At 45.3% G+C, this 20,925-nt stretch overlaps 1 protein-coding gene across 1 annotated transcript in view; it reads right to left on the reverse strand.

Moving 5' to 3' along the window:
* Nucleotides 1-2,807: 2,807 nt before the first annotated feature.
* The window catches only part of LOC135396593 (tyrosine-protein kinase transmembrane receptor Ror-like), a 170,957-nt gene continuing 152,839 nt past the window's right edge, over nt 2,808-20,925 (reverse strand). The window contains exons 3-9 of the mRNA XM_064627641.1: nt 18,374-18,489; nt 16,112-16,436; nt 14,298-14,459; nt 10,865-10,989; nt 10,324-10,497; nt 6,361-6,519; nt 2,808-5,156 (exon numbers count right to left, since the gene is read on the reverse strand). Coding sequence (XP_064483711.1) covers nt 4,905-5,156; nt 6,361-6,519; nt 10,324-10,497; nt 10,865-10,989; nt 14,298-14,459; nt 16,112-16,436; nt 18,374-18,489 — 1,313 coding nt within the window. The 3' untranslated portion in view covers nt 2,808-4,904. The remainder of the gene's footprint in view (nt 5,157-6,360; nt 6,520-10,323; nt 10,498-10,864; nt 10,990-14,297; nt 14,460-16,111; nt 16,437-18,373; nt 18,490-20,925) is intronic.

Below are 20,925 nucleotides of genomic sequence, written 5' to 3' on the forward strand. Positions count from 1 at the left end.
TTCGGAATTTGTGGTGGTGGTGGTGGTGCCGTTGTCGGCCTCACAGAGGTGGGCAACGTCACGACTGAGGGAATATGTGTGTAATACTCGTGTCGCGTGTCGAAATCGCCCGCAATGTGGCCTTAGGTAAAGGAACGTTTAGAATACCAGGGGGCGTGGATCTGCTCGCTCATGGTGATAGAGTCGTGAGGCTGGGTAGTTGGTACCCGTCTTGGGCAGTAACTAATACCCCTGTCACACGGGCATTTCGATCCTTCTCGAATCCGATCTGCATCGAACTTCCCGAGCACGCTCGAGTTTTGACGCTGCTACACGGCCACTTTCAATGCGCATTGAATGGTTGACGGTGTCGAGAATATAGGCAAATGAATAAACGGAACTCATTCATTTCGCGTTTCCTATATAACAGCGATATTAGTGGTAATTTATCGCATACCGATGTAAGCATCATTTGTAGCTTCGCGCGCATGTCCGTCTTAAGTTATGACAGTTCACCGGGGTCGAGGATGCAAATGGCGGCCGTCGAGCCGTCTTGAAATTCTCAATCCTGTTATGGGAACTGTCTTGAGTGAAGCAGGATCAAAGTTCGATCCTGCTTGGAAGCGGCCGTGTAGCACGTACCATCCGATCTGCATTGGGTTCAAGCAGGTTCGGTCCAGCAGGATCGAAAATGCCCGTGTGACAGGGGTATAAGTTACTTTTAACTTGTAACTGTACCTAGGTACTTTTGGAGGAAACTAGTTACATTTCCAGAGAAGTAGCTTTTAACTGTAACTAGTTACTATTTATGTGGATGTAACTGCAAAATGTAGTCACTGGAATAAATGTCGTCCTTTTTTTTTCTTTACCCTACCTACCGTGTGGGATAACCGCGTATTAACTTATACTGCTCCTGGTTAAGTGCAAGACAACTTTTATCGCACTTCAGTAAATGTAAATAAATGTATGTTATTAACATGTTATGTTATTGCCTTGTGTTTTTGAAATAAATAAAAAAATAAAACAATTGTATCACCTTCCCATGGTCATTTTTATAAAAAGTAACTGTAATGTGACTAAGTTACGTTATCTCAGTAACTGTAACTGTAACTAGTTACTCGACCACGAAAGTAACTACAACTGTAACTTAGTTCCTATTTGTGTCAGATAAACGGTAATTGTAACTCAGTTACTTTTTAGAAGTGACTTACCCAAGACTGGTTGGTACATGATAAACTTCAATCGAGGCAGCCAGGTTCACAAATGGAAGCTTTGAGTGTCTAGGTAAGTGCAGTAAATATAAGTGCAGCTTTGAGCGTGTGGTGTGCTTCTTCCTAATCCATTGTGAATCTGGCTGCTTCGACTCGAGTCTGCTTGTTTATAGTAGTACAGTCAAACCTCGCTTTACGAACACCCTTCGTTTCTCAGAAAATCGTTCGTAAATCGAGGTATTCGTAAATTGAGGTCCGAGGTGTGCAGTACACAAATACCTCACAAAACCACGGGAAATTGATTTGAATAAGTTTTATTTTTGAAAATACTGCGTAATTGTGCTTTGTGCACCGTACTTTCTGCGGGGTCTATCCTGTTTAGAAGAGATGACAGAAGTCTGACTGTTTCCAACGGCAAAGATCACGCTTGTCACCGGCTGTCAGGACTGAACGCCTTCTCTTGGAACGGCAAGAGGTTTCCATCTCGGAGACCTGGTCCAAACTCACAACCGTTGGGCTGTAAACGCCCGAATTATTCTTTCAGGAAATGGCGAATCATGTTTGTGGAACGTAGTGGCGTTGGGACATTGTATGTTTGACCTTGGCAGCATGTACTGAGGAACTTTGATTATCCTCCGGTCCATTGGCCTGTCCTCTGTTCGTATATCGAGGTCAGAATGGTTTGGCTACTTTGGGTCCGTTCCCTAATAATCTGTTCATAGTTCGGATATCGAGGGTTCGTAAAACGAGGTCAAAATACACGGAAAAAGTTTGGTTCCCTGTGGAGCCGTTCGTAAGTTGAGGGAATTCGTATATCAAGGGTTCATAAAACGAGGTCCGACTGTAGTTCCAAGGTCATGCTGAAGACGAGGAAGTTCCAGTCCTTCCACCCCCCGAGAGCCTTTCGCACGGAATCAAAAATAAGCAACTCACGTCCCTTGCAGCCAACTTCTCAATGTGTTGCTACAACGGTTAAGTAGTGGAATCTTCTTTATTTTGACACTCCCGTAGTTATTTACACAAGTTGAATCTTATGAGACACTGCATATAGGTCATCTTTTGCTGGTTGGTCCTTCTCAAGTTAAAAAGAACAAAAAAAAAGAAGAAGAGAGGATGTTCACTCTAAACTTCATGCAATAAATTCATCTGAAGGGCAATCGTCATATCTGGGGGCTTAATCGCTTCATCGCCGTTACGGTCGTTACAAGCTAACGAGTGGCGGGAAATTCAAAAAGGCGGGCGGGTAATTTAAAAAGGTGGCCACGTGATAAAACACGTGCACGGCGCTCTTCGCGCGATACGTGAAGGCCGTGGTACACGTCACGCGCAATGTGTCACGTGTCCACCTTTTTGAATTTCCCGCCACTCGTTAGCTTGTAACGACTGTAACGACGATAAAGTGATTAAGCGCCCTGGTGTGCGATAACGTTTTGAAGATAGGGGAAAAAAAGAAAAGAAAGAACGTACGTAACCTGAACAATCATGGTAATCGAATTATAAGTTATTCATAGGGTTTCGCGTTTTCGGCATTTGCCGAAAATTGCCGATAAATACCGGACGAATATTTTTTTCGAAATTCGGCATGTTCCGAAAAAAAATCCGAATTATACTCTCGCATATGGTGCTACTTGCCGAAAATGCCGGTACCCGATTATGTTTCTTCCGCCACCGTGAGGGGCCGCTAACCTCTGGTTTACGAATAAAACCGTCCCCTGTAACACTTATGAGTGGGTGAACGGGAGCCCGTCAACAAAGGAGAGGAAATCCTTCGCGTCTTCAATGTCTTCCTATTAAGCTGCTGTCCTTCAATGAATCATGCCCGTACCTGTCATTAGTCGAAGATTAGCACGTCTAATCAGGACTCAGGAGCCGTCTTTTTGAGGTGGTTGGCGCGAAATCCTAAGGCAGTCTCTCCAGCGGCTGCGAAATGGGATGCCAGAGGAAAGTTCCTGATGAATATGTGAAAGAAAATCCTGGTTTTGAAGTATCGTCTGTAGCAGGGATTGACGGTTTGATATGCACGCATGTTTCATTTCGTAATCTCATCATTTAGCTGTATTTCACTCGGTTTTTTTAGGGAAATAGCTCCTCCCTGTGTAATTCTGCCGATTTTTCAGCAGCTATTTCTGGCACAAACGTTCTAAAATGCCGAAAATTTCCACATTGGACGAAACATATAAATTCCGAAAAATGCCGGACGAAACTTGGCAGGCATAAATGCCGAAAACGCGGAACCCCACTTATTCAGTGCCCTGCCGTGTTTGAAACTAAGTTCAATTTTGTAATTGGGGACAGGATCGCACACGTACAAAAGGTACGTGGTATCCTTCTGTAGTTGACAGTGGTATCCTCAGAGATATCCTAGGTCAGGTGCGAATACCCAGCACGTAACGTAACAACACAACCAAGCACAAGTTTGCGAGACTCCCGTGCAAGAACTTGCAGGCTTTCAAAATACTGTGCATGAGGGAACATCTTTGACAGAATTGTTCAGAGATGTGACATTAGAAACGCAGGGTGGCCGCCGATAAATTGTAAAATATATAGCCTTGGACGGCCCTGTGTATTTCAGAACGTTTCGAGTGTGATGTGTTGGAAATATATAGCTTTAAAATGCATCAAATGGGAAGACTGTCAGCGTCACCACAGGACATATTGCAGGTGTAGCGGAAACGACTATAATCACGAGAAAGAAAAAGCTGTTCCCAACTCAATTTTGAACTGCTTAATCACTTCAGATGAATGACTAAATCGCGTCTATTTATGGCTCGTATTGTTTTCGATGTGGTCCAGTTTCCGATGAGAATAAATAATAGTGAACATCACCTCCTCAGGACCAACGAATATCCCATGCTTAACCAGTCACGCTTCGCCGTCACCGACAGCCCAAGCCACAGAGGTGCTAACGAAAGGAAAGTTAGGTAGCAAGCGAGCTGGTGGTGACGATCCATGACTTGAAAACCCGAGACGAGGTAGGGCGTGGTAGGGCCAGGTAGGTAGACCGTGTTTGTGTTTGTCTGTTATCGTCCCTACCTCGTCTCGGGTTTTCAAGTCATGCAGAGATGTGCCCTTGCCTTTCGCTCCATGCAACGTGCTTGACTCGTGCCATGCACTTTGGGTTGGTCCTGGCCACACGTCATAGTAAAGCTCGTTATACAAACAATTTCAATTGAGAGTTAGTTATGCACGTTATAGACGCCGCCATTGTTACACGTAACCATAAAGATGGTTACTTCCAGTAAAACACGTAGGTCGGCACAACGTTGAGTCGACATGTGTGGACTCGTGCACATCTGGCCACTCCAATGATAACGACCCTGGCGCTCACTCAGCCGATACGATGCTCTCGGAGGAATATGGTTGAGGAAGAAGCAACTTACACCAGAATTCGTTAATTTAATGCGTTATTGCGCTCGTGGAAAAAATCTCGGCAAGCGCCCAAATGGTGTAGAAACGAAGTCACGTGACCTCCAAATGATGTTGCCTATGAGGTGTGGTCAGGACAAGATAGTTATTTTGCCACAAGCGACCGCGCTTGAGAGTGGTTAAGAAAATGGCGGGGGTAAAACATCCCTATGGTCCCAGCTAACTCTAGGTGTCCGCAGACTAGGTGCACGTTTTCAGTGACACTGTCCCGCGGATCCCGCTTCGTGCAGCGAACAGCAGTCTCTTCTGAAGCGCTGGGCTCTCCGGGGTTTCTTCAGGACGTGTAAATTACCAGGGCTGGTGCCGCAACCCAGAAGCTGCGGCTTTCGGAACCAGATAGTCCTCCGAGTCGAGTTCCTCTTCCAAGACGTCCAGGTCGTCCGATGAGGAACTGTTCTCTTGAAGTCGCTTATAAATGTCGGCGAACTGAAGCCTGTCCCTGGGCTCCGTCTTCCAACAGGCAGCCATGATGCTGCAGATGAAGGACGGACATTCTTCCGGCGGGCTCAACAAGATTCCTTGCAGAATAAGCTTTACAACCTGTAAGATAGTGTGTTTATAATCTGGTTAGTGGAATAGACACGTGCTATATTAGCGTAAAACAAAGAAGCACTGTATGGTGCACTGTAAACTTGTTCACACCTTTAAAGGTGTGCGCTATGAACATTCAACCTGGTGGCGTAACATTGCATCTCCAGGGTGATATTTTACAAAATTTGGAAAGCATTACTAAAGATCAAGTGTCAGTGCAAATCTTGCTTTCATTATGTCTTGGATATTGTAGGTATGAGGTAATGCATATATGCATCGCTATCGATAATCGAGCACGCGCAAGTGTCTACAGTACTGTTGAACAATGTTGAGATGTTGCAAGACTGAATTTTTGGAGGACAGACAACACTCGAGTAAAGAAAATTTGTGCGAAACCGTGCTCCATTATGGTGTTACAAAAATTACACCTAAAAAGGCGTACGCCATGCACGCTATTACACCTTTAAAGGTGTGAAAAGAATTAGAGTGTGAGGGGGATATTTGCTTGCGACACATTTTCCATCATCATGAATACCGCGGCGTGCATTCTGTTCTATGTACAAGTTCCGTTTTTTTTTTTTTTTTTTTTTCGTTAACACTTAGGCGAAGTGATTGGCTGGAAACGCCAGGTCCTGCCGTAAGATGCATGGTGTAAAACCCCGAGACTAGGGAACACGAAGGGACAGACACAGACACGACTATTGAGACTTCGTGTTTGTGTCTGTCCCTTCGTGTTCCCTAGTCTCGGGGGTTTTACATCATGCATCGTCTTCACCAGCTCGCTTGCTTCCTAGCTATTTTTGCACTGCCGTAAGAGTTTGTGGCACCAAAGCATATTTGAATAATGCATTATGAAAATACATTAAGCGATGTTCCCCGCGATCTTAACTGCAGGTGATGGGAATCCACCATCTGGAGGAAAACGGGCGCATATCCATTGCCCTCTTGTATGGGAAGCGTGATGAGAAAATACGGACAATGTGGAAAGGATGAAAGGAGCTGCTCTATCCTCCGCACAGGCGTATGCGTAATACGCTGTTGCAATGGAGAATGTAACAGGCTTTTGTGGGAACTACAACCTATCAGTGCCCACCGGGTACCTCGGGAGAGGGTGGGGAGGGGGGGGGGGTAACGTTGTGTAGACGAGCGGTCCTCCTCGAGCCTGGGAGAAAACAAATAAGCACTTGGAAGTATTTTAGATGATAATGTTTACCTCTTCGTTGGAGTGGCCGTAATATGGCTGCTTCCCAAAGGTGAATATTTCCCATAGTACGACGCCGTAAGACCAGACGTCCGACTCCAACGTAAATTTGCCGTACATGATGCTCTCCGGCGCCATCCACCGCACGGGAAGCATTCTTGACCCGCGGATCTGAAATCCCAACAAACCATTCCACACTCCCAGACAGAAACACAATTTTCTTGAGTATACACGATGACTGCACATCAGTTGTGTGCGTGTGTGTGTGCGCGTGTAATGTAATGTAATGTGCACCCTGTGTTATGATTAAGCACCCTGCGCAGAAGTAGGACACACACACAAGCGGATGGACTGACTGAACAATAATTGAACCTGTGTGTGCAATAAGGGGATAAGTCGAAAAACCTTCAACTGCGAAAGCTTCAAGTGAACATTTGGTAAGGTGTTTGCAGCTTGTATTCCACACATAACGTAAATGAAAAATTGGTAGTATGCCCGTGTACGTATACCTAGTCTATACATGTATACGGCTGATTAGCATCATCCTGGGGAGTGCGACTTAGTAGAAAATGAATAAAAATCGAGGAGCGTGACTTATCCCCCTTCTCAGTGCATCACCGCCTGCACGAGACTTTGGCGCTGAAAAAAAAAAGAAAAAAAAAAACTCGAGCCAGGGTTCGTTTGCAATAAAGTTGAGCACAAGACACGGCGAATTCGATTGGTAGAGCAAATTTTGCCCCGTGCTGGGTGGGATTTCAGCAGACTTGTGCGTAACGCGTTACTAGTAATTGCGTTACTTGTAATCAATTACTTTTTTGAGTAATTTTTCGAGTAATCAGTTTCTTTAAAGTCAAAGTAATTTTTGGAGTAATCAATTACTTTTCTGAGTAATCGATTACTCAGTAATTGATTACTTTCCCGGCAAAGACTAACTCATCTTTTAGATGTTCTGCCCCAAGTCAAGATCTTCGTGCCGTCAGCCTTTGTTCTGGAATTTCAGGGTCTCTCCCCCTAATCTGTTCCTACACCAGTGTGGTGGTACCTTTGTGGTAGATTTGGAGGTTTAGTGAGTCATGGGGAAGTTCCACGCATGATCTTCCACAATCGGGTCAACGTCTTCCCGGGCGATAACTACAGTAGACGTACATATTTTTGGGTTATTTCAGCTGTTCCACTGTTGAACGTTCCATGTTTCTTCTTTATTTCTTTTTTTTTTTTGCTGAGGCACACAAAGACGGGTATAATTTGCGCGAGTAACGACCGGAGTAACGCGTTACTTTTCTACTCGCTACTCAATTACATTTGAAGTCCTGTAATTGGTAACGGTAATCAATTACTTTTTCCGTACAAGTAACGGTAACGGTAATCAATTACTTTTTTCGAGTAACGGGCACAAGTCTGGATTTCAGTGCATGCTCCCAGCGCGATCATATGTGGGCTCGTGCTTTCTCGAGTTTGCTTTGGCCACGTAGTGTCCAGCAAACTGTTTCAGAATCGCGCCACATAATTTGAAGTACGCACAGCGGAACGCGCCACGTTTGCCATGTTCAAGAGACGCACGACAGCCTGCGCGGCAAGGACCGACTATTATAGCGACCAAATCATAATCGTCAACTCCTATATGCAGCAGTAACGTGTTGAAGCCGGGTAGTTGGTGCATACTCACGTTGTAAACGCAGCACCTAAAACGCAGGGAACAAGAAGACAGAAGGACTGTTCCACTTTATTCCATTCCACAATCAGCTGGGCAGGGAAATACACGAAGCATTCTTGAAGCTCAGGGACATATGTTGCCAACGTAAAATTTCTAGTTGAGAGTCCGCAGCTTGTTCCGTATGTTTTTGTGTGCTGCGTTTACAACATGACGCCACACATCGGCCCGCGAGATGGCATAGTGCAAATTTGAATTTTAAACTTGCAGAATAATCAGTTTACAACATTAGCAAGAACGCATCTCCCGTGGGACATGCGTTGTTCGCACAAAAACCCTATAAGGTAAGCTGAAGTACAAGGTATGATAGCAGTTGATGGAACAATGAACGGGCCCATGAGTAGCGCCACCGTTATAGCTTCCAAATTGCGGCGCTGGGGAGGGGTGCAAAGGACATGGTCGCTATAATCTTGCAGGTCGTGTGCGCCGACATGCGAGAAAAAAAAAAAAAAGAGAGAAAAGCTGGAACATCACCGGCCTCACTTATCGGCCTCTTCTCCTGTGTTGTGTTCCGCTCGCTTTGCCCTCAAGGAAATTACTGGGTCAAAAATGATTGCTCTTTGGAGCTGTTTTGCCCGCGTTCTGCCAATGGAACAGTTTTTGCCTGTTCCCGGGGCAAAAACCATCTTTGACCCATGTCAGTGGAATGCGCCATCATTCTCAATAGCCTTGGCAGAGACCAGCTCCGGTGGCGCAGCGGTAACGCGTGCGCTTGGAGACTGGGAGGTCCGCGGTTCGAATCCGCGGGCCGGCTGTGCCGTCTGGGGTTTTTCCTGGGTTTCCCTCAGATGTGTAATAGGCGGATTCCGCTCGGTCTTCCACTTCACCCTTTCCTCTCCTCCTCTCCACCACCTTTCCCTTCCCGAGAAACATGCCGCCTAATCAGGCAGGCAGACCTCTCGGGTTCCTCCCAACGACACTCCTCCTCCTCCTCCTCTCCACCACGTGCTCGATGCGTGTGCAGGAAGCGCTACCAAAGCTCTTGAGACTCAACGTTTATGCAAACGGGCCTTTGGCAAGATCTTTGATGGCTCAACAATGGTGATGTGGGGTGGGATGAAGTCATCTTCGCGTTTAGTGAAGCATCCATGGTCGGGTTTATTGTGCTCACTGTTGAGCACACTCTTCAGCATAATGTCCTAGATGACCATGATAATGTCACATACTGCCATGAGTGCATATATACGTCTCTCCGATTACAACGCCCAGTCACGGTCATGTGAGGTAGGAAGCACGTGACCCTCCAGTAGCGGTCGTAGTTCATATCCGCATTGCAATAAACTTTATGCTATACACGATATGTATGTGTGTGTAGAAAAGGGGACTCATACGACTGTCTGTCCACGCATGCATTTCTAGTTCCTTAGTCCAATACATTAAACGCGTACGGCGACACAAACACACACCGGCAAAACACACGGGTGGGAGTATCTTCGTGTTTGTCGTCTGTGTTTAACTGAGCGCTTCCAATTCTAAATCAACACCAAGAGCTCTAACTATTTGTAAGCTTATCCTCCGTGGTGATCACACATGCTGTTCTCGCTTCGCTCACTTGAGAGTGCCCACCTTTGACGGATGGTGAAATTGTTCATACAGCACGGATTATGGAAGGAAACAAGTAGGTATACCTTATCACTGTAAACTTTTTTACACCTTTAAAGGTGTGCGCTATGCACATTCAACCTGGTTGTGTAACATTGCATCTCCAGGATGATGTTTTACGAAATTCGGAAAGCATTACTAAAGATCAAGTGTCAGTGCAAATCTTGCTTTCATTATGTCTTGGATATCGTAGGTACGAGCTAATGCATATATGCATCGCTATCGATAATCGAGCACGCGCAAGTGCCTACAATACTGTTGAACAATGTTGAGATGTTGCAAGACTGAATTTTTGGAGGACAGACAACACTCGAGTAAAGAAAATTTGTGCGAAACCGTGCTCCATTGTGATGTTACCGAAATTACACCTAAAAAGGCGTGCGCCATGCACGCTATTACACCTTTAAAGGTGTGAAAAGATTTAGAGTGTAGTCCGATAAACTGAGTTCAATAAACTGCTATACGGTCCTATTTTTTTGGCAAGTACATATTGATATTTACAGATACCGCTGGAGTCAAAATATTAAAAAGGGGATAAGTTTGACTTATCCCCTTAGTTGTTGCATACACAGAGGCTCAAATTTTTACGTACATTGCGCGAGTAAATGCGCTGTACTTTAAGGTTTAGGAACGGATTTGTCGGGAAAGTACAGTCTGATTACCTTGTAATAGTCACACGTATAGATGTCTCGAGACATGCCAAAGTCCGATATCTTGACGGACAGGTTGTCCCCGACGAGACAGTTCCTCGTTGCCAAGTCTCTGTGGACGAAATGTTGCGAAGAGAGGTAGTACATGCCGCTTGCAATCTGGATTGCAATGGAAGGCAGGTGCCCCTGTGGAGAGTATTACGGATGGCCAGTTTCTTACAGCCTCCGAAGAAAGTGCATGGATACGCGGCATTTCTCATTGGTAGCAACAAATATCTTTCACTTCCTCCACGTGACGTGACACACAGGTTGTTCACAAGAAGATGTTTGTATTCTGGTAAACACGCTTCCCCTGGAACGTTTCGCCCATGCACAAGCTATTCAAACAACTAAGGAAACATTCATTTCCCCCCCTTTCTCTGTCAGTGGCGAACTTGAAGCCAATTCCATTTCCGTGCAGTAGGACTTCCTCCATTACATCAAGGTTTTATCCACGGTTATATAAAGTGAATGCTGCACTACTCCGGAGCGCGCAAGTTCAATTTCTACTCACCAGGGTTAGGTTGGGCAGGGCCGAACGAGATGCAGATCCACGGCTGAATGCGTTCTGTCGCAGAAGTTCAGCCAAGTCACCGTACTGCATATATTCGAACACCATCCACGGGATGCTGCCAGATTCTGGATGTTTACGCCAAGTGGGATATTTACTGGGCGTACTTTCGGATTACAAGATCATCTATTATGTATTATACGAGACTCAGAATTTTATAGTCTGGAAACCAGTTAGTCAATGAAGGATCGACTTGTGTTAGGGAATAATGGACATCCTCTTTATAGGATACCCTGCAGACTTACGTAGTAGTTTGTGACAGTTAGCGTTACGCTGTAATTTGTGCTCCTTTATAATGCCTCGCCTGTTTCGAGCGTCAGAATGTATGGAACATAAACTAGGTTTGCCGTGGTGACCAATGACACACTGGAAAATATTTGTTTCATTTATTTTCAAGATATCAGGGTCCTTACGGTTCACTTCCGGTGATTCCGCGGTCCATTAGTGCGCATAAAATATGACAGGTTGCGCAAGCACGTTGATGTAAAGTGGGTGTAGGAGATAATGTCCCCAGCAAAAAGGTCCCTGGAGAAAAGGTTCCCTCAAAAGCGCATCCCACAAAGATTGCTTCTTGCCATTTGTTTTATTGGTTTGCGCTTGTCGGCAACACAGTTTTTAATACCGTGTACACAGTGCATTCACTAAAGAGTGGATAACTGTGCACTAAAAGCTCCTGAAATATGCGTGCAACTATGAACTGAAATCTCTAAAGACATTCTATAAAGATATCTATGAATAAGATACCATAAAGAAGTTAAATAAGAGATATATATACAGTGAACCCTCGTTAATATGACCCCCGATAATCTGACATACGCGCTTTACGACCATACTCCTGAGGAACAATGCAGTGAAACCTCTGCAAATCCCCCCCGTTAATATGACAACTCGGCATTATGACCAAAATTTTCGGGAACGGCCATAGTCATAATAACGAGGGTTCACTGTATATATAACATATCATATCTATAAAGCTATTGCATTGTACTTGCTATGCCTGTCATACTCGTAAAAACGACAATTCGTTTATACGAGAGACTATTCCGAGACTATTCATACAAATACAGGAAAAACATGTGTAGGGTAAAGTGGGGCTACTTGAAGACAGGAGCAAGTTGAGGACAGTTTGGGTTTTTCGCGTGGTATTTTTTTAGCAATATTTTTTTCTCGTCTGTGACACCAGGGTGAGCACAGTCGTTGTCTGGGCTTTGAAATAACATGTTGACGTTCTGCACGTGGCTTTTTAGAAAGACGTGAGATGTTGTTTTGCAGATGTGGTCAAGGTAAGAGGGGCCCTTTTTTGTCCCATCTGTAACTTTCGCGAGCATTGACTTCCAATTTGCTCATTTCTGCTCCTCGGCTAATAAAATATGACCTCAATGTTATGGTGCTGTGTCATTGCCCTGTGTTTCCATGTGCGCTACTCGTGGCTGACCGTTTCGGCTGGCCCAAACAAAGACAAAATTTAAACCCGGCATTAATTTTTTGATGCCCTCAACTTACCCATAGGGTGGGGTAAGTTGATGAAAATATGTAGCCTGCCATTTTTGGCTCGTAGGAAATAAATACATGGTTTAGCACCACAGTAATTTGTGGATCATTTCTCAAAGGTTTGGGGATTCAGTTAACGAAATATGGTACAATTTAGGCGATTATTCTGACTGCTATTAACAAAATAGTTCAACTGTCTTCAACATAGACCACCTTACCCTATTCTGCCCTCGATAATATGACATGCTCATGGGTTTCGGGTGACTCATGATGCTCTTTGTGGAAATGGCCAATATACAGTACGCACGGCAGTGTCCTTGGTTATCTGGCCTTTGGGACCTGGTGCAGCGGATAGAGCTAACAGCCAGAACTAGGAAGCGAACATACGTCCGATCCGATAGATGACGCTGAAGTAAACTGTTTAAAAAGAAGAAAAATCCGAAAATCCAAATTTGAAAATGCACGTTTAAGCCTGGATCATGAAAATATCCGCGCTGTCGAGTTCCTGAGTGACGAGGTATTCGTCGCTACAATACATTCCCATCTTTCCATGCTCGGTAGCTAAAAGTTCCACGCTGCGTTTTTTTTTTTTTCCTTTTTTTTTTCTTCTTCAACCTACTTGTTACGTTCATGCAGAACTCTTCTAATCAGTCTCATATAGATTTGGACGAGAATCGTGTTTTAAGCGCTCAAGTACAAAACCATGTCAAAAAAAAAAAAAAAGCGAGCGCGCATATATCCGCTGTCGCGGTGGCGATAGCTCTCTTCTGTTTCTCTGGCTCGTTAGCTATCACATTCTCTGTTTGTCGAATTTTTCGCACGTCGTGCCATGGAAAACGAAAGTCCTAGTCGATGGTCGTCGAGAGGCAACTATCGCTGCACAACAAACAATGGATACGCGATGACATCCACGGCTCGTGTAACCCGTTTCTCGGAAAGGATAGGAGAGAACGTTGGATCGCAACAGTTCATTGAATTGACCAAGTTCATCTACACTCTTAGAAATGAACTTCACCACATAGCACGCTCCTAGCCAACCATCATCCCGAATGACAACGTTCTCGCCTCTGATTTGCTGAAAACGGGAGGAGGAGCCTATTTTGTTCCATTATGCACGGCACAAAATAGGCTCCTCCTCCCGTTTTCAACAAATCTAGGGCGAGAACGTTGTCATTCGGGGTGATGGTTGGTTAGGAGCGTGCTATGTGGTGAAGTTCATTTTTAAGAGTGTACGCCTAGAAATTTTCAATGTGCGGCACGCCTAGGAATTTTATTTCACGATGAGGTGAGTACAAACCTGCCGGTCTCGGTAGCTCAGGTAGTATAGCGTGTAGGCTTTTGCTGAGCATCCCAGGTGCTCAAAATTGTCCGCAGTCCTATATACCTGGCTGTACGTGCAGCATATGGCTAGCCATACAGCAGACCCCCCTTACGTGTAAATTTCCCCATCATTATTTAGTGTGTTAACACATGCAAGCAAAAAAAAAAAAAAAAAATTCAGCGTAGAAGATATCAGCCATACGTAAGCACAAACAACACACTCGCCTCGTCACTCTACGGCATGACTATGCGCGCGCTTTCCGCGAGGGGCGCTTATAGTCACTGATTCGAGTTACGAGCGATAAACTATAACACCATAGGACGGACTTTTGGGGGGGGGGACCTTTTCTCCGGGGACCTTTCTGCTGGGGACGTTTTCTCCGGTCCCCATGTAAAGCTACGTTAACTTCTCGACTTGTTGACGGCCATCTCAAGTTAACTGGATCTGAATCTAAATGGTGGCTGTTAATCTCTAATCTGATAAATCTGATAGACCAAGTGAAACGCCCCCTGTGCTTTCGGAAGCGATTTTGCGTAATAGAACCAAACTGGGGAATATACTGACCTGCGAATACGACACCGAGAAGTTGGAGGATATTTTCGTGCTTGAAGCTGGACATTATTTGCACCTCCCGTTCCAAGTCGTCCTGAACTTCTGACGAAGCCGTGTCTTTAAGAACTTTCACGGCCACGTCCTCCTTCTCGCCATTCGCTTTCGTGTAGAGAGCTGTCGAGAAAGGTCAACATCAAACCCATGCACACTTGAGGGTGTACTCGACGAAAAATCGTTCTTTTCTTCTTTTTTTTTTTTTCAGGTTTCTTTCCATTACGCGACATTTCGTTTTTCTAGTCGCCCTTCACGTCATTGTCGGCCATGCAGATCGTACTTGAGTTTTCAATCTGCCGGAGTGGGCACAACGCAAAAGTTTCAGATTACAGGGCACTCGCCCCTCCATCCATGCACTGAAGTTTCAGTTTCAGTTTCAATTTGTTTTATTTTGGAAGAAAGTACAAGATACATGGTTTCAAGAGGACTGCGAGGGCAAGCCTGTAAAGCAGTCCCTGTAAGCTAGACAGCATTAGCATTATATAAGAAATGGTCTTGTGGATAACAATAAATTTAAACAAAAAACGAAAAAAAAAAAGAGAAGAGTCTGCAGGGTGTCTGGGATTCCGTGTCAAGAGGCAAATTTTTATCAGATTGTCACGTTCATTCGTCAGATATCCATCGAAACGTTCCCTTTGAGTGACAGCTGGGCGACTTCTCGGATGGGGGCCTGCCCCCCCCCCTTTGGGAAAAGGGGGTTGGGAGGGGCTCATGCCCCCACGCAGTCGGCGTCTATGGTTTGAACAATCGGCTGGGTCGTTTTTGGTAGTCCCGAGGTCATGTTAAAGACTGCGGGGTGACGTGATGGTCGAATCTAATGGCAGTTTCCTGGGTTCCGGGGGCAGTGCCCACTCAAGTTCAGTGCCCAGTCCTATACGGTTGAGGATTTTTGTAAACTGATAGCGGCAGTTCTGAATTAATGTCTTCTGTTATTACTTTTTGTTTACCTTGTACTACCATAAGTTGTTATGTATCCCATCCTACTTAGCCTTACTTGTAAGCCAGTAGTATGAATAAATGAATAGATGAAAATAAAGTCGGCCGCACACTAAACCCCCGGCTTCCTCTCCATATGTCGCCCTCCTATAGGCACAGATCTCAACCAGCCAGATGAAAGAGAGGACGTCTCTCTATGTGCGGGTCTTAAAGGAGCATGGAAGTGACCCTTAACATGACTCGAAATCCTGCTTCATTTGTGAAGCTGCCCACAAGGAGTCACCATGCAAAATATTTCCAATCTGCGTCGTAATGTCACTGCGCAATACACTTTACAAAAGACAGTCGGAGAACGGCAGCCGCGGGAGAGAGACACGAGCCCCGCGTGACGTAGGAGCTGCTCGGCGCCTTTTTTTCTTTGTTTTTTCATCTCGGCTTGCGCGCCGCTTATACATGTTTCAGCTGTGCCGTTGGACGTCACTGGTCACGTGCCGTAGCCCGTGATACGTCACGCCGTCTTCGGCTTCGCTTCGGCGCTCTTCGGATGTGGAGAGCGTTCTTTAAAGCTGTGTGGAACGGAGCCTTGCGCGTGCTCTCTGGGTTACTTGCGCTCATCGTTCTTTCGCAGGAGCTCATTTTAGTTGTTGTAGAAGACGTTGCACCAAAAAACTAAAAATATTTTTTTGGGTTACTTCCATGCTCCTTTAATGGGTTTTTAGGTGAGGTCGTTTCTGCAAAGTGCATTCGGCGAACCCTATACTTGATGTGCTGACACCTCTGATGGGCAAACAGAGGATTTCCTACCTCAACCACTGTCCTTAAATTTCCAATTTTACCTTTGTGCACTTTGCCGAAGCATCCCTCGCCGATTTCTTCGACAAAGACAACGGCATCTGCAGCAATTTCAATGTCGTGCAGGATCTTGTGGAGCGGCGTCTCGGGTGCAGACGAGTAGTACGTGGGGTTGGCTACGTACTGCTGGATGCACTTGTTGAGAGACCCCGGTGGTACCGCCCCCTGGCGTCCGCTCTTTCGTCGCAGCAGGAAGACGGCCAGCAGGATCGCTGCACCCAGGGCGAAGGCGCCGCCGAGGACAATGGCTGAGCTTTTCGGTACCCCCACCGGTTGCTGCCACAGCTCTTCGGATATCGAGCTCCGATTCTGAGATTTAAAAAAAAAAGGGGGTGGTGGAAAATGAAACACAGCGTTGGAGACCTCACTCGTGTGGGCAGCGTCGACGGGTGTAGCCGAGATGAAGGCCCAAAGATAGACGAGGCTAAAGGATTGTCTGTTATGTAATATTTATTTATTTATTTATTTACGTTAAGAGCCCGAAGGGGCATTACATAAGAGGGGTACAACTGATGCATCCAAAATGAACAGCAACAATAGAACAATCTTACATAGATAACAAAGATATTATAAGAGTTAATTAGATAATGAAATCAGACAAAGCAGCCTTAAACAGTGCTGCATCTTTAATTGTGACTATGGAAGATGGTAATGTGTCCCATTCTGAGATGGCCAATGGGATGGGTGATTTAATAAATGTAGTGGTTCGAGCCCTTGTTGCGGGTAATGTAACATGCATGATGAATACGCGCAAGTCGATGAGGCGGAGGAAGCAAACTCAAGTCAATTTCGAAACATGAAGAATAACAAAGATTATGTAAGAGACACAGCCGGGATATTTTCCTCCGGATTTCTAATGTTTGGATATCTTTTTTGAGAGCGGAGACACTTGTGAATCGTGAGTAATTTGAAGTTATGAACCCGACGGCTCTAGTTTGGATATTTTCCAGCTCGTTGATAACAGTCGACTGATAGGGGCTCCAGATAACTGCAGCAAACTCTAATTTCGGTCATATGTGCAAGGATGAGCAACTTTTAAAGACCGAGGAGTTTCTAGTGTAAGCACGCTTGTCATAAAACCTGAGACCCCTCGACTGGTGGGTTTCCACCAAGTCCTAGCGTAAAATGAGCCCAAATAACCAGCGCCCTTTTTCAATGTATCCTTCATAGAAACCGTTACCTATATACACGAAGCGACGATGACAATGTGGACACACTCTAAACTGAAAGACACCCTTCTGGGTGTAAATGGCTTGTCCTATAACTCACACCACTTTTTACACCGTATGGTCTGGAACACCCTTTTTAGAGGGTGTATTCTGCGTAAAACGCCCTTTGAAAGGGTGCTTTCCCTTGAAAATGCCTTCTTTTGCACCCTTTAAACACCCTTTTAGGAGGGCGTAAGATTGTTCCAGTGAAGGAAAGGGTGCAAAAGAAGGCATTTTCAAGGAAAAACACCCTTTCGAAGGGCGTTTTACAGAGAATACACCCTCTAAAAAGGGTGCTCCAGACCATACGGTGTAAAAAGGGGTGTGAGTTATAGGACAAGCCATTTACACCCATAAGGGTGTCTTTCAGTTTACAGTGCAGGTTGAGGTTCTCTTACTGTTGGCTGAGAACACGACCAGCGCGATACCCCTTTCGCGACCACTTCGCAAAACGTGTGGCGCGATCTGCAGGCCATTTAATAGTTCCTCCGAGTATTATGGGAAATGCGTTCCTTCTGCATGCAGTATTCGAAGCTGATTCGTTCGCTCGCTTAGCTTGGCTTTCGTAGAATAGTGCTTGACGTATAGTTACATATTTAGAACACGTCGCGTTGTATTTATTTGTTTATTCAATACGATTTGCTTTGGGGCTAAAGCCACCGGGTGCGCTTGACGTGGTCACGTCGCCCTACAAAATTGCATATGGCAAAGGCAAGCAGAAGAGAAACAAGTTGTGATATGGAGTAAACCTCAATACAATTACATGTCGTTATTACGTGATCCAAGAACCTCTGTATCCTTGAACGCTTATAACTAGAGACCAGACCTTCAGGCAAAATACCTATCCTTTCATTGCACTCCTATCGTGTTAAAGCACGCATTACGCGTTAAGAGAGCCAGTTTAGCCCTACTTTTATTGTGTCTATATATGTCTGATACGACATCATTTCAGTTTTTTTTTTTCTGTTTTTTCTCAGCTTCTTATTTAGGAAAAGGTGACTTTCAGTGAACCTCCACGAAAGAAGTCGGACCTCTTACTTTGTCTCCGTTGCTCGTGTAGTTTCGGTTCATCCGTGCGATCTGCTGGTGAGAAAAAGTGATGTTGGTGGGTGTTTGCGATGCGGTGTTGTTTGATGAAGATGGACCAGTAGATGCTAGAAAAAGATACCACTTGTTATACAGAATTGTCACACAGAACTAGGGTTGCCACCTTTCGTAGTGAAAAATACCGGCTGAGGGAGAGGAGGTGGAATAGAGGGAAAGGAGGAAACGTTCGCGGGAATGTGAAAGTGTTTGTGAGGGGTGGAGAGTATACAGAGAGAGAGAAAGAAGGAACTCGCTCAAGACAACAATGATAACAATAATGGATAACTAAGAAAACGACTGTTGACTACGGAGTTGGGTCTGTGCTCCAGATTTATTCAAGCTGTAGGGGAATGTTGAAAGGAAAACCCTGTAAAAGCCCCTACGAAAGGTGTTGAGCCACAAATACCGGCAAAAGGCTGCCTCTATCACCTTCCTACCGGCAACCGGCAGAGCGAGCAAATAACCGGCCGTGCCGGTATAATACCGGCCTGGTGGCAACCCTACACAGAACAGAGCAATTTTTATCATCATTATTATCCACCGCGTGGCCGCCAGTTGGATGCGCGTGGCCGCCTATAGGGTACTCATCATGAGAATTCGTACCCTTCGTACCCGGAAAAGCTACTCGGTGGCACTCTCGCAACTGTTTTCTCGCGGACGCCGCCATATTGAAAGCGCAGCGCCGTCTATAACAAAGGGGACCACATTGAAAACTGTTTACCGCCCAAGCCAGAGAGAGGGAAAGCGTGCTTATTCCTCCCTGGTATCGCTTTCCTCCTCTCTTCCTTGTGCTATACGCCGCACATATAGCCACAGTTGCATCGCGGCGCTAACACGGAATTTAAAAGAAAGAGAGAGAGAAAAACTTCCTTGTGCTGACTACAAAAGCGCTGGATGTAAGGCTGACCGGAAAATGGTGTACTATATATCGCGGGATTGCCAATTGAAATGGGAGTCGAGTCGAAGGCTTTCGAGCCCTATATAGTTGAAGGAATTTAGACGCTGCTACACGAACAAAACAGGATGAGATTCTGCTCTGTCAAGTGGTTTCGAATGTCACTCTTTCGGGAGTCGTACTCTTGGAAATAGATGACGCAAAAAACGGTCTAGACAAGCCGAAAAAACTGAGTAGCAGTTTTCGGTAGTAGAAGCAGTTTTCTATACATTTCTACTCGTATTTTTACACCATGCGCTTTCTATTTATGTGAGGTCACATTGGAATCGTATAGAGAGGCGGTGAGGATGATTTTCTTTTTCTCCAACTTTGGTGCTTTCTAGTCTTCGATTCTGTCGTGCTTTTCTCTTCGTGATCAGATGAGCACTGAAAATTGCAGTCGGACTGGTGCGACATGAACATGATGCGCAAGATAACAGTTCTACTCAAAACAAAGTTTTACTATTTTGATTCTTCGGGAGGATGTAAAAATAATATATATGTAAAACTGAATCTGGAATGCCTCCGAAATTCGCAGCGTTAAATACGTCGTGCAGTGGATTGAGATTTCGGGAACGCTAAAGGTGGACCAGATCAATCCAGGGACCGTCGCTCATGATCGCGACGTACGTCAAGGGTTAAAGTAGCACAGAATTAAGTCATTATTAACACCCTGTTTTCTTCCTATAAAACTCTTCAGTAGGTCAGTAAGATGCACCATGAGAGGTAATTCACACCACAGAGTCATAATTATCGCAGAAATTGAATTTAAAGTGCGCCGCAAAAAGCGACCGTGCGCAAGGGTGGTGGAGAGCACTACCAGCCTGTAATCTGCCTGCGACCTCCCGCTGACGGTACAGGGTCCGCGCTCACTGATTGGTTCAGAGAAATGTTGTCTGCTACTTAGCTGTCGTCTGCTACTCGGCTCTGTGGGGCCCTGAAAGAGCTTTGCTCCTGGCTGGGTCACGATTCGGCCGCTCCTTCTATATCCCCAATTCTCCGGGGGAACCGGCAAAGCTGGTTTACGGCGGCAAAGGGACAGGGAGCTGACTTACCCCTGACCAGCGAACCAGAACGCGAGGGCCCTGTAACGTCATCGGTGACGTGGCATCATACCTTCTCCTCCTCGTTATACCCGGAGTGGCGAGTTAAGGGTGTGCGCACGGAGCTATGTTTATGTGAGGTTTCTTTTCTTCTTCTTTTTTTTTGGGGGGGGGGGGGACAAATTGCGCACATCAAAACCTTTCGCGCTATCCCGTAAATTGATACACACACTTTCATCAGACGTCTTAATCTGAATTTTTTTTTTTTTTTTCCCACATTAGTATAGCGTCGCCTCTCTGTTCGGAGATGTGAATGCTCCGAGAAAAAAAGCAAACAAACAAACAAACAAAAACAGAAAGGCGTAAGAACAGAAAACGCGAAAGCTACACTCTCAAGAAAAAAAAAAAAAAAAAAAAAGGGATGGAGCAGTTACACCTTTTAGGAGGTAATAATTGTCGCATATGTTGTGCCCGTAAAAGGTTGCAAAGTTCTACCTGCTATACCTACGAATGATAGGATTACCGCT

The sequence above is a fragment of the Ornithodoros turicata genome, chromosome 1 (assembly GCF_037126465.1).
Source record: "Ornithodoros turicata isolate Travis chromosome 1, ASM3712646v1, whole genome shotgun sequence".
Taxonomy (NCBI): domain Eukaryota; kingdom Metazoa; phylum Arthropoda; class Arachnida; order Ixodida; family Argasidae; genus Ornithodoros; species Ornithodoros turicata.